The sequence below is a fragment of the Bufo bufo genome, chromosome 6 (genome assembly GCF_905171765.1).
Source record: "Bufo bufo chromosome 6, aBufBuf1.1, whole genome shotgun sequence".
NCBI classification, from domain to species: domain Eukaryota; kingdom Metazoa; phylum Chordata; class Amphibia; order Anura; family Bufonidae; genus Bufo; species Bufo bufo.
In genome coordinates this window covers 291,788,558-291,810,112 of record NC_053394.1, presented here as the reverse complement: position 1 = coordinate 291,810,112, position 21,555 = coordinate 291,788,558, and the positions used below count along the sequence as shown (strand labels likewise).

Here is a 21,555-nt window from a genome sequence, read left to right as displayed (position 1 = left end):
TGTAATATAATAGCAGTTAGTTGCCTGCACGCATGTGTGTTTCAGGCCCTGCAAGTGCACAGTGTCACCAGCGCAACTCCTATCTGGTGTCACAGTAGATTACATTTAAAATAAACAAACAATTTTGACTGTAAAATAATAGCAGTCAGTTGCCTGCACGCGTGTGTGTTTCAGTCCCTGCAAGTGTATAGTGTCACCAGCGCAGCTCCTATCTGGTGCCACAGTAGATTACATTTAAAAATAAATAAATAAATTTTGACTGTAAAATAATAGCAGTCAGTTGCCTGCACGCGTGTGTGTTTCAGGCCCTGCAATTGCACAGTGTCACCAGCGCAACTCCTATCTGGTGTCACAGTAGATTTCATTTAAAAAAAAACAACAATTTTGACTGTAAAATAATAGCAGTCAGTTGCCTGCACGCGTGTGTGTTTCAGGCCCTGCAAGTGCACAGTGTCACCAGCGCAACTCCTATCTGGTGTCACAGTAGATTACATAAAAATAAAAATAAAGATTTTTGACTGTAATAGATTGAATAGCAGTTAGTTGTCTGCAAGCATATGTGTCAGGCCTACAGCGTCTACTCTGCCAACTTCTGCCAGTGCACAGTCGTCATATCTGGTGTCACAGTAGCTTGCACGCATAGTACAACTAAACTAATCTAAAAAAAATGACAGGCAGAAGCAGGCCACCCCGCAGGGGCCGTCGTGGTCATGGTGCTGTGATTCCCTTTGGCCCTAGAATAATGCCCAGTGTTCAGAAGCCACGTACCCTGAACTCGAAAAGTTCTGAGGACATAGTTGACTGGCTAACACAGGACACCCAATCTTCTACAGCTTCCGCTCTGAACCTTGACGCACCATCCTCCTCCAGCTGAGCTTCGGGCACCTCTCAAGTTACCACTCGCCCGCCTGCCGCCACCACCAACACTAGCACCACAGCTGCTTCACTTGATCTGTCAGAGGAGTTATTTACACATCAGTTGGAAGAAATGAGTGATGCGCAACCATTATTGCCAGAGGATGTAGATAACAGGGATATGTCTCAGTCAGGCAGCATTACACACATGGACGTACAGTGTGATGATGATGATGTTGTACCCCCTGCTGCTTCCTTTGCTGAGTTGTCAGATACAAGTGAAGCGGTTGATGATGACGATGTGTCCGTGGATGTCACGTGGGTGCCCGCTCGAAGAGAAGAAGAACAGGGGGAAAGTTCAGATGGGGAGACAGAGAGGAGGAGGAGACTAGTTGGAAGCAGGGGGAGGTCGTCGCAAGGAGCTAGTGGCACAGTCAAACAGCATGCATCGGCACCCGGGGTCAGCCAGACAGCACGCCAATCAACGCATGCTGTTGCCACCACCAGAATGCCGTCATTGCAGAGCTCAGCAGTGTGGCATTTTTTTTGTGTGTCTGCCTCTGACAACAGCGATGCCATTTGCAACCTGTGCCAAAAGAAACTGAGTCGTGGGAAGTCCAACACCCACCTAGGTACAACTGCTTTGTGAAGGCACATGATCTCAAATCACAAACGCCTATGGGATCAACACATGAGTACAAGCAGCACACAAACTCAAAGTTGCCATCCTCCTCCTGGTCCAGTATCTTCAGCCACGTCAACCACTGCTGTCCTCCTTGCCCCCTCTCAACCATCCGCCACTCTGTCTCTTGCCTTGAGCAGTTCCTGCTCATCTGCCCACAGTCAGGTGTCTGTCAAGGACATGTTTGAGCGTAAGAAGCCAATGTCACAAAGTCACCCCCTTGCCCGGCGTCTGACAGCTGGCTTGTCGGAACCCTTAGCCCGTCAGCTTTTACCATACAAGCTGGTGGAGTCTGAGGCCTTCAAAAAATTTGTAGCTTTTGGGACACCGCAGTGGAAGGTACCCGGCCGAAATTTCTTTGCACAAAAGACAATCCCCAACCTGTACTCGATTGTGCAAAGTCATGGCATGTCTGGCACACAGTGTTGGGGCAAGGGTCCATCTGACCACTGATACCTGGTCTGCAAAGCACGGTCAGGGCAGGTATATCACCTACACTACGCATTGGGTAAACCTGCTGACTTCCTCGGCTGAGTCCTCTTCTGCTGCTGCGTCTTGCTCCACATCAACTGCACCCCCCCCAGCTCCCCAGGGGCTATTCCACATCCCAGATACGACAGTGTCACTCCGTCTTGGGGTTGACTTGCCTGAAAGCAGAGAGTCACACCGGACCAGCACTCCTGTCCGCCCTGAACGCACAGGTGGATCAGTGGCTGACTCCGCACCAACTGGAGATCGGCAAAGTGGTGTGTGACAACGGAAGCAATTTGTTGGCGGCAGTGAATTTGGGCAATTTGACACATGTGCCGTGCATGGCACATGTGTTGAATCTGATTGTACAACGCTTTATGCATAAGTACCCAGGCTTACAGGACGTCCTCAAGCAGGCCAGGAAGGTGTGTGGCCATTTCAGGCGTTCCTACACGGCCATGGCGCACTTTTCAGATATCCAGCGGTGAAACAACATGCCAGTGAGGCGCTTAATTTGCGACAGCCCGACACATTGGAATTCAACACTCCGAATGTTCGACCGCCTGGTCCAACAAGAAAAAGCCATCAACGAGTATTTGTATGACCGGGGTGCTAGGACAGCCTCTGCGGAGCTGGGAATTTTTTTCCACGTTACTGGACGCTCATGCGCAATGCCTGTAGGCTCATGCATCATTTTGAGGAGGTGACAAACCTAGTCAGTCGCACTGAAGGCACCATCAGCGACATCATGCCATTTGTTTTTTTCCTGGAGCGTGCCCTGCGAAGAGTGCTGGATCAGGCCATAGATGAGTTGTGGTCAACATCACCACCAGAAACAGCCGTATCAGCATCGCTTGCTGGACCTTCGGCAACGCTGGAAGAGGAAGCTGAGGAAGAGGAGTCAGAGGAGGAATGTGGCTTTGAGGAGGAGGAGGAAGACCAACCACAGCAGGCATCCCAGGGTGCTCGTTGTCACCTATCTGGTACCCGTGGTGTTGTACGTGGCTGGGGGGAAGAACAGACCTTCAGTGAGATCAGTGAGGACGAGGAACGGGACATGAGTAGCTCGGCATCCAACCTTGTGCAAATGGGGTCTTTTATGCTGTCGTGCCTGTTGAGGGACCCTCGTATAAAAAGTCTGAAGGAGAACGACCTGTACTGGGTGGCCACGCTACTAGACCCCCGGTATAAGCAGAAAGTGCCTGAAATGTTACCGAATTACCGGAAGTTGGAAAGGATGCAGCAGTTCCAAAATAAATTAAAAAGTATGCTTTACACAGCGTATAAGGGTGATGTCACAGCACAACGGGAATCTAACAGGGGAAGAGGTGAAAGTAATCCTCCTCCTACCACGACCACGCCGGCAAGGACAGGACGCTTTACAGACGTGTTGTTGATGGAGGACATGCAGAGCTTTTTAAGTCCTACCCATCGCCACAGCCCTTCGGGTCCACCCTCAGAGAATGACTCGACTGACAGGTAGCAGACTACCTCGCCTTAACTGCAGATATCGACACTCTGAGGAGCGATGAAACCCTTGACTACTGGGCGTTACTGAAAGATCATGCACAATGGCTGTAGGCTCATGCGTCCTTTTGCAGAGGTGACAAACCTGGTCAGTCAAACCCAAGGCAGCATCATCGACCTCATCCCATATGCATTTTTTCTGGAGCGTGCCCTGCGAAGAGTGCTGGATCAGGCCGTAGATGAGCATGAAGAGGAAGAGTTGTGGTCACCATCACCACCAGAAGCAGTCTTGTCATCGTCGATTGCTGGACCTGGGGCAACGCAGAGAGAGGAGTCTGAAGAAGAGGAGTCAGAGGAGGAAGGTGGCTTTGAGGAGGAGGAAGACCAATCACAGCAGGCGTCCCAGGGGGCTTGTTGTCACCTTTCAGGGACCCTTGGTGTTGTACGTGGCTGGGTGGAGGAAGAGACCTTCAATGACGTCAGTGAGGACAAGGAACTGGACATGGCTAGCTTGGTATCCAACCTTGTGCAAATGGGGAGTTTGCGGTTGTGCAAATGGACTGTTTGCGGTTGTTTGCGGTGCGTTAAACGCAGAGTTTGGTCTGTCAGAGTTTGGTCTGTCACTGTGAAGCGGGTGTAACCCTTGCACTACCTGATCGATACAACATCATACCTGATCGTATACACACACTGGATGTTTCAAAGCACGTTATTCCAAACAATTTAGGAATGTTGTGTCATACATTTATAGTCGGTGTCTAAATACAATAGACCCACTATTAATTACTCTCAGTGGTCTCAAAATAATATGTATTGTTTACTGAGTATGCCTTATTATTCTTAAGTTAAGATTTAACTTTTATTTTTATCATTTAAAATAAAGTGAGACGATGGAGTAAAGTGAACTCCTGCGCTTTTTTTGGTAGAGAGGGAGAAAGGGTCTGGGTTCAGAGTAGTGGGCTTTAGCAGTGTTCCCGTATGGTAGGCGTGTTACATGTATAGGGGAGGAGCCTAGTTGAGTTTACTAAATCTCCCTATACACTTGCCCTACTTGACCTAGTCTAGTCAGTGTAATTGCCTAAATGGCTGTAGTCGGGGCACTCGTCTTTAAAAGGACAACCTCCAGCCTCAGGAACCTCGGCCCTCTACTAAAGATCCCTATGCTCTTACCTCTCTAACATTGATGTCCTGTTTCATCCGACGCGTTTTGCCAGGTATGGCTCTTCAGGGAGAAAGGATGTCCAGGCGCTGAAGGCAGTAGCTCTGCGTCTGTATCGGTCATGTGGCAGATACAGACGCAGAGCCACTGCCTTCAGCGCCTGGACATCCTTTCCATCCTTTCTCCCTGAAGAGCCATACCTGGCGAAACGCGTCGGATGAAACAGGACATCAATGTTAGAGAGGTAAGAGCATAGGGATCTTTAGTAGAGGGCCGAGGTTCCTGAGGCTGGGGGTCGTCCTTTTAAAGACGAGTGCCCCGACTACAGCCATTTAGGCAATTACACTGACTAGACTAGGTCAAGTAGGGCAAGTGTATAGGGAGATTTAGTAAACTCAACTAGGCTCCTCCCCTATACATTTAACACGCCTACCATACGGGAACACTGCTAAAGCCCACTACTCTGAACCCAAACCCTTTCTCCCTCTCTACCAAAAAAAGCGCAGGAGTTCACTTTACTCCATCGTCTCACTTTATTTTAAATGATAAAAATAAAAGTTAAATCTTAACTTAAGAATAATAAGGCATACTCAGTAAACAATACATATTAATTTAGGAATGTTAGGTGATTTATGCCCTTTATGGATTAAAATCCGACTCTGCGTCAACTACGTAATTTTCCATGGGAGTTTTGCCATGGATCCCCCTCCGGCATGCCACAGTCCAGATGTTAGTCCCCTTGAAACAACTTTTCCATCACTATTGTGGCCAGAAAGAGTCCCTGTGGGTTTTAAAATTTGCCTGCCTATTGAAGTCTATGGCGGTTTGCCCGCTTCGCCCGTTCGCAAACATTTGCGAAAATTTGTGTTCGCCGTTCCCGAACGGAAAATTTTATGTTCACGACATCTCTACTGACTAGTAGCCTGTTGCTAGCTATCACTCAGTGTTGGGACACACTGATGTAAGTGTAGCCTATAGCAACCAGGTTATAATATCACTGCACTTAGATCAGGGGCTGACAATGCAGATCTAATCCACTTTACATCTGTCCTAATGCTCTTTGTATTGAGCCATAGGGTGGATGGTCTGCAAAGTTTAAGCAGCTACAATGGGTCCTGGTGCACCCTGTTAGCGCTGCCCTGCTAGGTGAGCGGTATATGACGCTTCAAATCGCTCAAGTCTGGACAGCCAGTGTAGGTACAAATTCTCTTGTTAAGACTGCCCTGCCTATTGAGCGATGAGTAACACATCAGATCGCTCAACGCGTTTCTACATGACTATACTGTGTCATGTGTCATCAGGAGCGATACATAGTTCATAATAATATCAGATGCGAATAAAGCTGCCGCACTGTAGCGTGCATACATCGGCGCTGTGATGGCCGTATGTAGCCAAACACATGCCGGATATAAATAATCTAACACCCGCACCCAGGAGGTGTGTGCCAGCGTGAGCCACCAATCAGAGCGGAAGGCGCATCCTCTGACACGCTCCCTGACGCGGCCACCGCGAGATAGAACGTGATACATTCTGGGGGAGGAGCGCAAGTGCGCTCGAACATATGGGGGAACAATCATATGCGGTCTATAATATCGGTACCAAACATCAAACTACCTCGGAGGTTGACACAGAATTATCATCCTCGGAGGGTGACACAGACATTGAACAGGGATCGAATTTCTCCAGAGGGCAAGGTGCATCTAACAGAGATCCCTTTAGATCACGGAGGAGGCAGACAGCGAGGCAGATCAGGCAGAGGATCCAGAGTTTTTTTTTTAGACAATACACCCCCAGTATCAGAATACCTCTTGCGCCACAAAAAGACATTGGAGGCTCCCAAATAGAGGACCTCCAAGTGGTCAACTTGTCGCACTGCACCCTATCTTCATCTGAAATGGAAGACCTTAAAAAGGGCCTTTCTTTTGTCCCTCTGCAGAAATTCAATCTATTCAATTGGGTCAAGGACCTTCACCTTTATGCACGCAAGCTTAAATGGAGAAAATTTTTCCAAACTCATGACAAACGTATTTGTCATGAGTTGGGGATTAGAGTAGGGGAGTTGCAGGATGTTCGGTTACTGGCGGATTTATGTGAAGAGGGTGGTAGAAATATTGGTGATGGTCCATTCACAGACTTGAGAAACCCCTCGAAATTGTTTCCCCCCATGAATGACAACACGCCAATTGATACATTTATTTCAGTTGTCACCCAGGACCTTCACAAATTGAAGGGACAGTATTTTGGCTCTGAGAACCTCAGCCCCAATGAAAGAAAATCATTGTGAGATCTGGAGGAAGACTGCAATATAGTCATCAAACCCTCAGATAAAGGGGGCAACATTGTCATCATGGACCAGGAACTATACTGTGATATGTGCCTCAGAATACTACAAGACACCACCACATATAGACGTCTCCCCTCTGATCCGACCCCCATCTTTAGGGAACAATTGTCTGTACTCCTCAATGAAGCCCTGAAGGACAAGCTCATTAACAAAACTGAATTGGACTTCCTACTACCGAAGTTTCCAGTACGTGCTGTGTTTTATAGCTTACCCAAGCTTCACAAACAGAGCACGCCGATGAAAGGCAGACCGATTGTGTCCGGCATTGGCAGTCTCACGGCAAACATCAGCAGATACATTGATGTGATACTGAGGCCATTTATGGCAAGCTTGCCATCCTATGCCAGGGACACAGTGGATGTCCTACAGGGTCTTGAGGGCATTCAATGTGACGAGGATACTTGGCTTGCTAGCCTAGATGTGGAGGCCTTGTATAGCTCTATTCCACATGACCCTGGTTGTCTAGCTGTGCGGGCCTTCCTCCAGCAGAGGGGTGAACATCTTAACCGACACAATGCTTTTGTGATGGAATTATTGGACTTTGTCCTGAGTCACAACGTGTTCCTTTTTGATCGCCAAGTTTTCCACCAGCTCCGGGGAGTTGCGTTGGGCAGTCCGTGTGCCCCAACCTACGCAAATCTCTACCTGGGCTGGTGGGAAAGAGAGGTTGTCTTCAGTGAAGCTCTGGAACAGTACACGTCGTCGATATTAATCTGGATTAGATATATCAACGACGTGTTTATACTGTGGAAAGGGACCAAGGATTGTTTCACCAAATTCGTAGCTGAGCTTAACATCAATCAGCTAGGTCTGTTTTTCACGTCAGACATCAATGAGCGTGAAATCACGTTCTTGGATCTGACTGTTTCTGTGGGGATAGATAAAAAGATCCCCACAAATCTGTTCCGCAAGCAGACCGCTACCAATAGCTTGCTGCGGTGGGACAGTGGCCATCCCGAAGGGCCATTATCTGAGGGCTAGGAGGTATTGCTCAGAAATGAGGGATTTAAAGGTGGCCGCAAGTGATTTGAGGACCCGGTTTGCGCATAGAGGTTATTCTCAACATACACTCAAAAGAGCGTACCATTAGTCTGTAAGCCGTGTACCGGGGCGGGCTCCCCAGAATACAGCGAAGTCACAGACAAGGAAAGCGACACTGACACCAGCTTAATATGCAAGAACAGAAAAACTTTACTTAGACAACAAGTAATAACATAAACATCACCAAAGCAATACAAACATGCATAGAAACGCTATATCCCGGACCCACAGTCAATGTCCCTGCCTACTAGACAGGCCTAGCCAATGGCGGACACAGCAGAGCCTGAAAGTCGTGGTGTGCCGCTACAGAGGACACCACTAGCCGGTGGCAAACGCAGCAGAGCCTGCAAGTCAATAACTGCACTGCAGTCCAGTACAGCCTAGCAAAACGATGTAACACTAACTAGCTAACTAATGCGAGGCCTAGGCTAGTCTCTGTAACTTCGAAGGAAATCACAGAAATAAGATAATAATGCACTTAGTAAAGTAGATGCAAGCATTATATATGCATATCAGTCCTCACTCTGATATGATAAAATTTGAGACACTTATCCAATATATTTTGATCAAAACACATCTGAGCCCGCCTACCAAGAGCTAAGGTGGTCTCAGGTCAGACAGGTCCTACGCTAAACCTACCTAAGCCATTGGGCTTCTATGTTTAGGAGCGCAGACGCCGCACATTGGGTGTGCTGTTCCTAGTCGCCTCCATGTGCATCAAGCAACCAATGGAAGGAGGAGCAAGCACACCTATATGTACCACCTAATCAAGGCACTCTAATAGATAGGAAGACAAAAGTGCAGAGGAATGCTACTCTCAAGAGTAACTTCAGGCGCCACACAATATATCACAATCAGTAACCAGGTGTACTGACCTGCGTCCGTTCTGGGCCCGAGGATGCAGCCTACCAGAGATGACCACCAACTTCTCAGCAACCGTGCGGCCTTGCTTGATGATGAGGCCTTCTGTCCACACACTGAACTGGTCTTCCTGGGGCAACCTCTCTTTCAAAAGAGCTGGATACAGAAAGGATATAACAGCTACTCTCCTTCATCTGAGTGTCCATTAACTGCCGGACATCTGCAAGCCAGGATGGAATCGGATTAAGTCCCTCACAGCACAATCCTTCCACCATGCCAGATCAACACTTCCTGGTTCACTCACAGGCAGCAGCATGAGTCATCATCTGTTTTGCATATTCAAATCTCAGAGTGTGCTGGCTGTAGCTGCAAAACAGTGGCCTCTAGTGCCCGGAATGCCAAATGACAGTTTAAGTACAGACATTATGCAGAAATAGCTGTTTCTCAATCTCACATGCCACCCCACTAGAAGTTGTCACCCTCGGCAACTCTCCCCATACAAACTCATCCTGAGCATAGCGCTGTGGAGGCACACCAGCATTGGGCCTCGCTGACCTTCTCAGATTGGGGGTTTCAGAAATACTGGGGACATCAGGCATATTTGACAAGAGGGGAGCTGTTGATTGCTCAGCATTGCATCTGGGTGGCAAACCTGCCACGGCTGGAACCTCTGTGGACACTTGAGCAGGGACGGCCCACCATTCCTCCTCTTCCTCGTCTGAGGGACTTTCCTCCATACCCTGAGCGTGAGGAGGCACCCCCTCTACACACACCAGCTCATCAAAACGTCTCAACATATTACAGTGTGAGTTCCGTGAGGGTCCCCCTGTCCCTACTGGCTCTACCTCATAGACCAGAATAGCGATGTCTACCCTTCTCTTCACCGTGTATGAAACTGCCTCCCATCGTCCATCCAACTTCCCTGACGGCCGTTTGGCTTTGACCATCACCCGATCACCAGGGACATACCCATCTTTCTGCACTGGTCTTGGGTTAGGTTGTACTACCTGTCCCAGGCGCTCCCCCACAACCTTGTGTACCGCTCTCAGCCGGCGGCGGTGCTCCTGCACCCATGCGGTGGTACTTCTCGGTGGGGGCTCCATCGGGTTAGGCATGTGGAGATCTTCAATCTCCCGTCCGGCTCGTCCAAACATGAGCATATGTGGAGAGTATCCGGTGGTACTGTGTATTCTGTTATTATAGGTCCACATCAACTCTAGGTATGCGGGCCACTGGGCTTTTTGACTCTCTTCCAGAGTCCGTAGCATCTGAAGCAAGGTGCAATTGAAGCGCTCACACGCTTCGTTTCCTTGCGGGTGATATGGAGTGGTTCGGGAGCGTTCAATCCCATACAGTTGGTACAGTTCATTCATTAGAGTACCCTGAAAGCATGCTCCCTGGTCAGAATGTATCCTCTGTGGACACCCGAACACCTGTATAAAGTGTTTACAGATAGCTTCGGCGGCCGACTCTGCGGTTTGGTCTCTGGTGGGCACAGCCACCGCATACTTGGTAAAGTGATCTGTCATAACTAGACAGTACGAGTGTCCAGAGGTAGAATATCCAATCTGTAGATAATCGATCATCAGAAGTTCTAGAGGCGCTGAGGTGCAGATGGTCTGCACAGGAGCCCGCTGTTCAGTACTTTTACTCAACCCACAGGATCGACACTTAAGACATGCCGCGGCCACCATGTCGGCCAGATCTGGACAGTACACCAGCTGTTGGAGCCACTTGAACGTTTTGCTGCTCCTGAAATGAGCTCCCTTTTCATGAGCTTCTCTGGCGGCCTCCGGTCCCAATGACATGGGAATGACAATCTGTTGCCGGTACTGCAGCTCTGACTGTAAGTATATGATCCGGCACAGGAGGCCCTGAGTAATTGTCAGCTTGTCCCACTGCCTTAACAACTTCTGACCCACAAATCCAGGCAGCTATCCTGGACTCTCTCCCAATCAGTCAACATTTTCCCCAGCACCAGTGTCATTCCAGACGCCACCCCACTTGAATGTGCCACATCCGGAAACAGAGGTAAGCGACCAAGGTCATGAGTTTCAGTATCCTCTAACTCCTCATCGGCTCTCTGAGTCAACTGTCCTACTGGAACTCGAGAGAGTGCATCGGCGTTGCCGTTTTCCCTACCGGACCGGAACTTGATGCGGTATTGAAACTTAGAGAGGCGGACCAACCATCTTTGCTCGAGTGCGCCGAGCTTGGCATTCTCCAGGTGTGCCAACGGGTTGTTGTCCGTCATCACGGTCACTTCTGCACCAGTCAGGTATTCTGCAAACCTTTTGGTCATGGCCCACACCAGGCCCAGTAGTTCCAGTTTAAAGGAGCTATAGTTATCAGGGTTGCGTTCTGACTCTCTTAGGGACCGTCTCCCATAGGCGATGACTCTATCTCGTCCATCCTGGACTTGGGATAAGACAGCCCCCAGACCATGTAGGCTTCCATCAGTATACAGCAGGAATGGGGTATCAAACCGCGCGTAAGCCAGGATCGGGGCATTGGTCAGCGCCTCTTTCACCGCTTCAAAGGCCTCTTGTTGCCGGGGCCCCCAGTTGACGGGGTGTTTCTTCGGGCCCCCAGCCGTGCCTCTTAGCAACTCGTTTAACGGGCCCACCAGATGAGCGAATTTGGGTATAAACCTCCTGTAGTAGCCAGCCAGTCCCACGAACGCCCGTACCTCCCATAGCGTACTTGGCCGGGGCCACTTCTGAACGGCTTCCACCTTGCTGAGGGCCGGTTTTACCCCCTCCTGGCTGACCACATGTCCTAAGTACTCTATCTGCTGTCGGAACAGCTGGCATTTCTTTGGCTTGATCTTGAGCCCATGGTCTCGTAGACGTCCCAAGACTTGTCGCAGCTTCTTGAGGTGATCTTCAAATAAGGCCCCGATGATTCGAAGTTGAGGTCCCCCAGACAGTGTTCCATCAATCGCTGGAATGTCCCCGGAGCATTGGAGAGGCCGAAGGGCATCCGATTGAACTCGTAGAGTCCCATAGGTAGAATGAAGGCCGTCTTGGCTTTGTCCTTTTTGGCCACCGGCACCTGCCAGTACCCACTAGCCAAGTCAAGGGTTGAGAAGAACTTAGCTTGGCTTAGGGCTGATAATGACTCTTCAATCCACGGAAGGGGGTAGGCATCCCGGACGGTATGAGCATTCAGCTTCCAATACTCCACGCAGAACCGGAGACTCCCGTCTTTCTTCCGCACCAAGATTACCGGAGCAGCCCACGGACTTTGACTCTCCTGGATCACCCAGTTCTCCAACATGCTGGCCACCATGTCTTTCACCTCCTGATACATCTTAGGTGGGATCTGCCGGTAGCGTTCCCTGATCGGTGCAGCATCGCCGGTTGGGATTTCATGTTCGATGGCAGTAGCACACCCAAAGTCCTCATCATGTCTTGAGAAGGCCTCCTGAAATTCCCAGAGGGTGTCTTCCAGCAGCTTTTGTTCCCCCGGGGTCAGGGTTCTGCAGTCCATCCCCATACGGGCCATGATCACTCGACCGTTCCACTCTGCTGTCAGGGTTTCCCTTGAATGGACCTCCACAGCATAGGTCCAGGCTGATCTCCTATCCGGCTGCAGCGTAAAGCCCCTTCGTCGAGCGATACCCCCTTCGGACACATAAACTTTGGCCAGCAGGGTGTTTGAGGGGACGGTTAACTCGCAGTCCTCAACATTACAGCAGCGTATAGGCACACATCCGTCTTTCACAACGGCAAGGGCCTGGGCTACCAGTGGGCGAATCTGTGTTTCTTCTTGATAAGAGGGCTCGATCAGGACCTCCAGTCCATTCAGTCGTCGTCCAGCCCCCACTGGCAGCATCAATATTCGCTCCTGTCGAGGTGGGATCTTCAACGGACTCCTCCGTGGCACCCTCACATCTCCAATGGCCCGTCCGGACAGGTTACTCTTTTGCAGGCTACAGCTCCTCACCATTTGCTGTAAGACCTTCTGGGTAGGCCGGTGTGTGGTGGCCCGTTGCCAGTACTTCGGCCCTTCCTTGGCATAGAGTTGATGATCTAGGTCTCTCAGTATATTTATGCCCAGGGTCACGTCCATTCCTTTCTGGGACAAATGGTCCACCAGCACGACCCCCTTCTTGCCGATATCTTGCCCAAACAGTCGGACCCGCATCCAGACTATCCCTTGAACATCCAACTCTCTATTATTGGCAGCCGTCAGCCTGATGACGCTCCCATCTTCGGGCTCCATCATATGCTCGAAGTGCCTCTCGAAGAACTCCAAAGGCATTAGAGTGCACTCTGACCTTGTATCAACTAGGCAGCAAACCTTTCGGCCTTCCAGCTTGGCTTCTAATACGGGGCTGCTGGCATACAGATCACGTTCTTCACGTAGAGGGCTTAACTTCTGGTGCACCGCCGCAGGACACCCAGCTACTGCAGCGGTCGGAAGTTTAACGTCGGCTCTGACGCTACCTGTTCTGGGCACCCTCTGGCCATATGGCCGTACTTTCGGCAAACCCAACAGAGGGGCCGTCTTCTGACCGCCCCCCTCACCAGGGTTGTTCTGGGTTGAGTGACACGAGGAGCGGGGACAGTTTCCGGAGGCCGGGACGGTTCTACCTTCATTTGGGACACTTCCAGCTGAAGCTCTCCGCAGGGCCTGGACCACATCCTTTAAGGACTCCGACTCTTCAGATCCCGGCCGGTCCCTTGTAAAATGCGCGCTATTCACCACTCTCGCTGCCGTAGGTATGGGCTCTTCCTCCCTCTCTACGGTGGCTAAATAAACGCTGTAGAATGTCATATCGGACATTGCTCGGGTCATATCTTGTAATTTATCTTGTAGGAATTTATTGGAGAGCCCCACTATAAACTGATCTCGTAGAAGCCGGTCCACCTCCCGGAAGGCACCCATAGCCTCAGGGTCTCGTCGTTGTATCTCATTTAGTGTCTCCTGTAGAGCATTGGAATATTGCATCAGGGTCTTGCCCTCTCGCTGGGGTCGGTTAAAGAAGTGACTCCGTAACTGTACCACTTTGGCCCGTCCCCCCTTGGGCTCTCTCTAGCAGGGAGAATATCTTCTCTAGGGTATCTCTCTCAGAGTCAGGCCTTACCATCACTGTCCGCCTGACATCACCCTCTAGGGCTCCCAATGCAACCTCGGCCTGCAGTTCGGAGGTCAGGTTACACATTTTAACCGCACTTCGCACCCTTTCAGTCCAGTCCTGCAATGTCATATTGTTACCATCATACTTTGGCAGAAGACACAGCAGTGCCCCTACAGGGATGTATCCTACTGGGGTAGCCATATTGTTGGGGGCAAGCTGGACTTGCGCCTGTGCACCATGGGCTGGGTCCTGATCCGACACCACTGGCGCCGGGGAACGATCTCCCGCCGCGTTCTCGTCCATAACGGTCGCTGTATCCTGCCGACTACGCCAAGTTATAAGCCGTGTACCGGGGCGGGCTCCCCAGAATACAGCGAAGTCACAGACAAGGAAAGCAACACTGACACCAGCTTAATATGCAAGAACAGAAAAACTTTACTTAGACAACAAGTAATAACATAAACATCACCAAAGCAATACAAACATGCATAGAAACGCTATATCCCGGACCCACAGTCAATGTCCCTGCCTACTAGACAGGCCTAGCCAATGGCGGACACAGCAGAGCCTGAAAGTCGTGCTGTGCAGCTACAGAGGACACCCCTAGCCGGTGGCAAACGCAGCAGAGCCTGCAAGTCAATAACTGCGCTGCAGTCCAGTACAGTACAGCCTAGCAAAATGATGTAACCCTAACTAGCTAACTAATGCGAGGCCTAGGCTAGTCTCTGTAACTTCAGGCGCCACACAATATATCACAATCAGTAACCAGGTGTACTGACCTGTGTCCGTTCTGGGCCCGAGGATGCAGCCTACCAGAGATGACCACCAACTTCTCAGCAACCATGCGGCCTTGCTTGATGATGAGGCCTTCTGTCCACACACTGAACTGGTCTTCCTGGGGCAACCTCTCTTTCAAAAGAGCTGGATACAGAAAGGATATAACAGCTACTCTCCTTCTTCTGAGTGTCCATTAACTGCCGGACATCTGCAAGCCAGGAATCAGATTCAGTCCCTCACAGCACAATCCTTCCACCATGCCAGATCAACACTTCCTGGTTCACTCACAGGCAGCAGCATGAGTCATCATCTGTTTTGCATATTCAAATCTCAGAGTGTGCTGGCTGTAGCTGCAAAACAGCGGCCTCTAGTGCCCGGAATGCCAAATGACAGTTTAAGTACAGACATTATGCAGAAATAGCTGTTTCCCAATCTCACAACTCTATGAGTATTAGCCGTGATCAATTACTGGTCCCTAAGCAAAGGTTGCAGGGTCAGAACACTCCGAGGATTATAGCCACGTACGATAAAGTGCGGAAACAGGTGCGTGAGATCCTCCAGAGACACTGGCCTATCCTACAGTCAGATCCGGACATTGGTGATTTAGTGTCAGACCGTCCCCCCATTACATACCGTCGAAGTTCAAATATACGCGACCGTCTGGTCCATAGCATCTACCTACATCCAACACCCGATAAATGGCTAAAAAATACACTGACTGGGACCTTTCCATGTGGAGCATGTGTCATCTGTGGCAATATTATGAAAGGGACATTCTTTACTAGCCAAGTGACTAAGGAAAGATTTTCCATCAGATCTTTCATCAGATGCACATCAGTGGGAGTTGTGTATTTATTGACCTGCCACTGTGGTATGCAATATGTAGGTAAGACCAGACGTGAACTGAGGAGACGTATTGGCGAACACCTACTCGACATTAAAAACAACCGCGACACATCTGTGGCCCGCAATGTTTGTGATCATCATGGCGGCAATCCAGGTGTGCTTAAAGGGTTTCTATCACTTCGTTTCACCTATTTAGCTTTCAGACACTAGCGATCCACTAGTGTCTGCTTTATCTAACCATCCTAATATAAGAGCTTATTGTCCTGCCGTTTAGCTAAAAAAATAACTTATATAGATATGCAAATGAGCCTCTAGGTGCTATGGGGGCGTGATTAGCACCTAGAGGCTCCGTCTACCTTAACAAACTGCCGCCGCCCAGCGCGTCCCTCCAGCCCGCCCATCTCCTCCGGAATGCGATGCTCCTCGTATTCGGCGCATGCGCAGTGAATGTCTGATCGCTTCCCTGCTCAGACATCTCCACTGCGCCTGCGCCGATGACGTCATAGTGCTCCGAGGAACAGGCGCAGTGGAGATGTCTGAGCAGGGAAGCGATCAGACATTCACTGCGCATGCGCAGAACAGAGACGCGCACGGAGAGGATCGCATTCAGCAGGAGATGGGCGGGCTGGAGGGACGTGCTGGGCGGCGGCAGTTTAGGAAGGTAGACGGAGCCTCTAGGTGCTAATCACGCCCCCATAGCACCTAGAGGCTCATTTGCATATCTATATAAGTTATTTTTTTAGCTAAACGGCTGCCCAATAAACAGTTATATTAGGATGGTTAGATAAAGCAGACACTAGCGGATCGCTAGTGTCTGAAAGCTAAATAGGTGAAACGAAGTGATAGAAACCCTTTAAGGTTCAGGGGATTGAGCACATTGTGACATCCATTCGTGGAGGGGACATTGATGTGCCGCTGCTCCGCAAAGAAACCGAATGGATTTTCAAGTTAGATACTGTACACCCCAAGGGATTAAATGAGGCAGTCTCATTTTCCTGCTTTATTTAGCAGGGTATGGGATGGCTGACACGGTCCTGACGTGTTTCAGTCCATCGCTTTGTCATGACTACACATCTGTATTGTCTTCAATTCTGTAGAATTTATTTCACCATACTAAGTGAGTGCTGCGGTTTTTCATATATGACGCATCCAAGGGGGAACTTCAGACTGGCTCCCAACACGGCTGGCACCACCACAAGAAAAGGTTTTATTTATTATTTTTTTCGTTGTGCTGCTATACCCATTTTTTCTACACATCTGTATTGTGACATATGCACTGTGTGATCTTATCTATGACATCATCCCATGTTTTATATGTGGGTTTGTCCACTCCATGTTAGTTGCTTGATCCATTGTGTATGGCAGTGTGATGGTTAACTTGACTACTACATTGCGCCGTTTCCTTTATATAGGCCTCCTTTATATATTCTGATTAGCCATTTCCAGCTGTGTCACTCGATATTATAGACTGCTTATGATTGTTCCCCCATATGAATGTATCACGCTCTATCTCGCGGCGGCCGCATCAGGGAGCGTTTCAGAGGACGCGCCTTCCGCTCTGATTGGTGGCTCACGCTGGCACACACCTCCCTTGGGCGGGTGTTAGATTATTTATATCCGGCGTGTGTTTGGCCGCATACGGCCATCACAGCGCCGAAGTATGCACGCTACAGTGTGGCAGCTTCATTCGCATCTGATATTATTATGAACTATGTATCGCTCCTGATGACACATGACACAGTGTAGTCATGTAGAAACGCGTTGAGCGATCTGATGTGTTACTCATCGCTCAATAGGTAGGGCAGTCTTAACAAGTGAATTTGGACCTACACTGGCTGTCCAGACTTGAGCGATTTGAAGCGTCACATACCGCTCATTTAGCAGGGCAGCGCTAACAGGGTGCACCAGGACCCATTGTAGCTGCTTAAACTTTGCAGACCATCCACCCTATGGCTGAATACAAAGAGCATTAGGACAGATGTAAAGTGGATTAGATATGCATTGTCAGCCCCTGATCTAAGTGCAGCGATATTATAACCTGATTGCTATAGGCTACACTTACATCAGTGTGCTCCAACACTGAGTGATAGCTAGCAACAGGCTACTAGTCAGGCCTTCAGAGTGTCGGACGGCTTATTACCTCATCCCTCTCCGCATCTCTGATTCCCTGTATGCCTGATTTTATCTATTACCCCTTTTCACTGATTCTAATAAAATCTTTGTTATTTTCATTTCTAACGTTCCTGCAGGCTGAGACTTAATATATATCCACTGAAAGTGTACCGCTATACCTACTCTTTACTGTGAATTGTGAGATGTTGTAGATTGCCAAAAAAGTCTTTTTTTGCTAACAGAATATGAAAGCTGTATATATTAAACTTGAATTTAACACTTGCAGATCTGGAAAATACAGTTTTTTGAAAAAAATTGTGTTTTTTTAAAACCCCAGAAAATGATGGGTGTATTTCTACCTTAAATTGCACACTGACTAATCCAGATGTTGTAATTTGCCCAAAAATAATGGTGATTTGCAATGTCCCAAAAGCTCAGATGCAGTGCTGGTGTACTGAGCATGCATAAAATGGCCGCTGCCGCCGCCACCCACTTAACTCACAGAATTATAAAAGTTTTTTTTTTTTTGGTCAATAGCCTCAGGGCAGGGTAAAACGATAGTGCCCTGCACCCACACAACTATTTGTCTGTAGATCGCTGAGTTAGATTCTCTCCTATGCTCTCCCTGAAATCACAAGTCCAGCAGCATCCTCTCCCTACACTTGTAACAGCAGAGTGACGTGCAGCGCTAAGTGACTCAAGCTTATATAGAGCCTGGGTCACATGCTGCTCTGGCCAATCACAGCCATGCCATTAGTATGCATGGCTGTGATGGCCTCTTGGGGCAAGTAGTATGACGCTATGCAGCCGACGCTATGCAGCAAGTAGTATGACGCTATGCAGCCGAACACCGAACCTAAACCCGAACTTTTACGGAAATGTTCGGGTTCGGGTCCGGGGTCCAAACATTTACAGTTTGGGTTCGCTCAACCCTACTAAACTGGAATAAACTATTCCAGTCTAGAAACACTAAACTGTAGCTGTCCTTGCTGAACACATCGCTGCCACCTGCTGGTGAACATGGAAATTACAGCAATATATATTTAACAAGGATTAGAATGAACAATTGTGAGGAAATTACATGAAATTACACAAGATGACAATGTTAATGCCCTTAACAGGTTGTAGCGGGGTAAAAGAGTTTTGTAACATAACTCTGTGATGTTACAAAAACTCATCTCTACCTATAAACCCTGACCTAAATGACAATGGTTAAATGGTAACAACCATGTACCCAAATAACTATGTAACCCATAGATAAATTAATACCAAATCTTATATATATATATATATATATATCACAATATAATGAGACAGTTAAAATTTCCACACAGACAATGTAAAGAACAATGTAATGGATACAAAAGGAACACCAACACTACAACGCTTAAAGGGCACCTGTAAGCAGATTTGTACCTATGAAACTGGCTGACCTGTGTTGGTTCCATGTTTATATGTGCCCGGATTGCTGAGAAGCATGATGTTTTAATATATGCAAATTACCCTCTGGAACCAACAGGGGCGTTGCTGTTACACCTAGAGGTTCTGCTCTCTTCTGCAATTGCCATGCCCTTTGATTGACAGGGCCAGGAGTTATGATGTTTTCACTGCCTGGTCCTGTCAATCAAAGTACAGAAGGCACTGCAGTTGCAGAGAGAGCATAACCTCTTGGTCTAATGGCAACACCCCCGTTGCTCCTAGAGGCTCATCTGCATATATTAAAACATCATTTTTCTCACCCATGCGGACACATATGAACATGGAACCAACACCTTCAGCTTCCAAGTGCAGATGCAACAGATCAGCCAGTTTCATAGGTGCAAATCTGCTTACAGATCCCATTGCTGAAAGTCAGATACTGAAAGTCACTATCCCCAGACGAAACAGCAAACGAAACGCATCGGGGGTGGGACACCACTGGTGGCTTGCATCCTCTTTCTGAATAACTGTGTTTCTATATTCATTTATGCTATACTACTGTTCTGTCCTTTGTTATAATATAATTAGCAGTAATTTTCTGCCTAGGATCCTTTCAGTATCACAATGTCTGAGTGGTATTTTTAACTGTTTGTGATTTTATTGTGATATTTAATAAAGATGTGGTTTTAACTTATCTTTAGGTTACATGGTTATTTGGGTGCAGAGATATAGCAGGAGTGGAGACAGCAATTATATCTGGACTGCAGAGGCCCACGAGCATAACCGTTACAATTTGCTTGCTATAAGGAGGCTTCATGCTTATTGATTCTTTAGAGGGCACAGTACTTAAACAGATCATTATAGATGCTGTTGGCAGCATTTTACCCATAGATTCCAAGAATAGTAATGTCTCTGGGCTTCTTTTCATACTCACAAATACAGTTATGGCCTGGTGCTTCGGAAGCCTCTATAGCGGTCTTGTCTTTCGATGGACACCTCTCAAGACCTCTTCTCTAAGGACAATTCATGTCTCTATAGTTGAACTTTCAGCAGGAACTGCAGACCAGATGTCTAGGTCACAACCAGGGCATGGTTTGGTGGGATGCAACCTCTTTTATCAGTTATGTACATCAGTTCCACCTCATAGTGACATCACTGGTATAGCTTCTAGCCACTATAAGTGCCCCCCACACCCCTATGCTGCCATCTACGACAGAAATACTAGGTGTAGTACCACCATCTTAATGAACATCAGCATTACACACATATACAGTATTTAAATTCACCATTAATAAATATATAAATGAATGTATAGAGTAACATTAACCCTTTCTGTACAACCAGTCCATCCTAAAGTGTACGAAAACTTAGATTAACTGCAACACATTTTAACTCCAGTCCTGTGGGGTGGCTCTAGCCACCACCACCACTACACACTTCCCTTTACAAAGTAATGATACGTGGCCCCACATCACTGTAGATCATGGACAGGAGTATAAGATGTCGTTTTCTGTGGACCCCCCACTGCCACAAGGGCAATTACATTTTGCTTGTATCTACGTTTGGATCCCTTTTTGTAATATTTTTGCTTGCACTTCCAGAGTTCTTCATAGACGCTTTGGGACGTTTGAGAATTGGATCCTGTAATCATGTTTCTATTGGACACCAGAAAAAGAAAACTCCAAAAGATAAAGAATTAATGGAAAAAAATAAATTGTTCAATACATTCCGGCAAGATACTGCAGAGCAACAGAGGTTTAAGCTGGGTCTACTATACTTTAAGAATCGGCTGAGCTGTTTTATCAAGCGTTAATCTCCCAACAGCTGCTACCTTACTTGTAAATCTCTACTAGTTTATTTGAAGGAAGGATGCGCTGTATGCACGTGGATTACAGCCTCATACTTGAAAAAGGAGTGTGATTCTACTCCGAAACGCGTTGTCACGTATATGCAAATAAAAAGAATTGTCTCCAACCATTTGAGGTCGTGTTATTGTGCCAGGAGGTATCGAAAACAGTTTACCACCAATACCCCACACCCCTCTTTAGTTTATTTGAAGAAATTCTCCTTATTGTTGGTTTCGGTTATACACTTGCAGTAAACAGTCAGGTTTCCTCTTCTGTTTATATGTTAGTACCAGCACAGAGAATCAAGCAATGGAAGTTCCTTCATTCCATATGCAGGCATCATTCATGGGACCAAGAATAATTTATTGTTTTACTTGCCATGAATAATCTAATTTGCCTTTAATTTCCCATGCTTCACATGCAAATGATGAAATGTGATTGGTGACTGTAATCACCATTTGTACATGATAACTTATAACTGTAATAGAATATAATGTTAATATATTATTGCACTTTGATCATTTTTAGAATAGCTTATAGATTTCTTACCCTTCTCAATACTGGCTTTAAAGGGGTTGTCAAGGAATT

The 21,555-nt window shown here is 47.9% G+C and overlaps 1 protein-coding gene across 1 annotated transcript in view; it reads left to right on the top strand.

Moving 5' to 3' along the window:
* B4GALNT2 (beta-1,4-N-acetyl-galactosaminyltransferase 2) overlaps positions 1–21,038 on the top strand; it is a 184,607-nt gene extending 163,569 nt beyond the window's left edge. Inside the window, exon 10 of the mRNA XM_040438698.1 lies at positions 20,722–21,038. Within this exon, the coding sequence (XP_040294632.1) occupies positions 20,722–20,933 (212 nt within the window). The 3' untranslated portion in view covers positions 20,934–21,038. The remainder of the gene's footprint in view (positions 1–20,721) is intronic.
* The last annotated feature ends 517 nt before the right edge of the window (positions 21,039–21,555 follow it).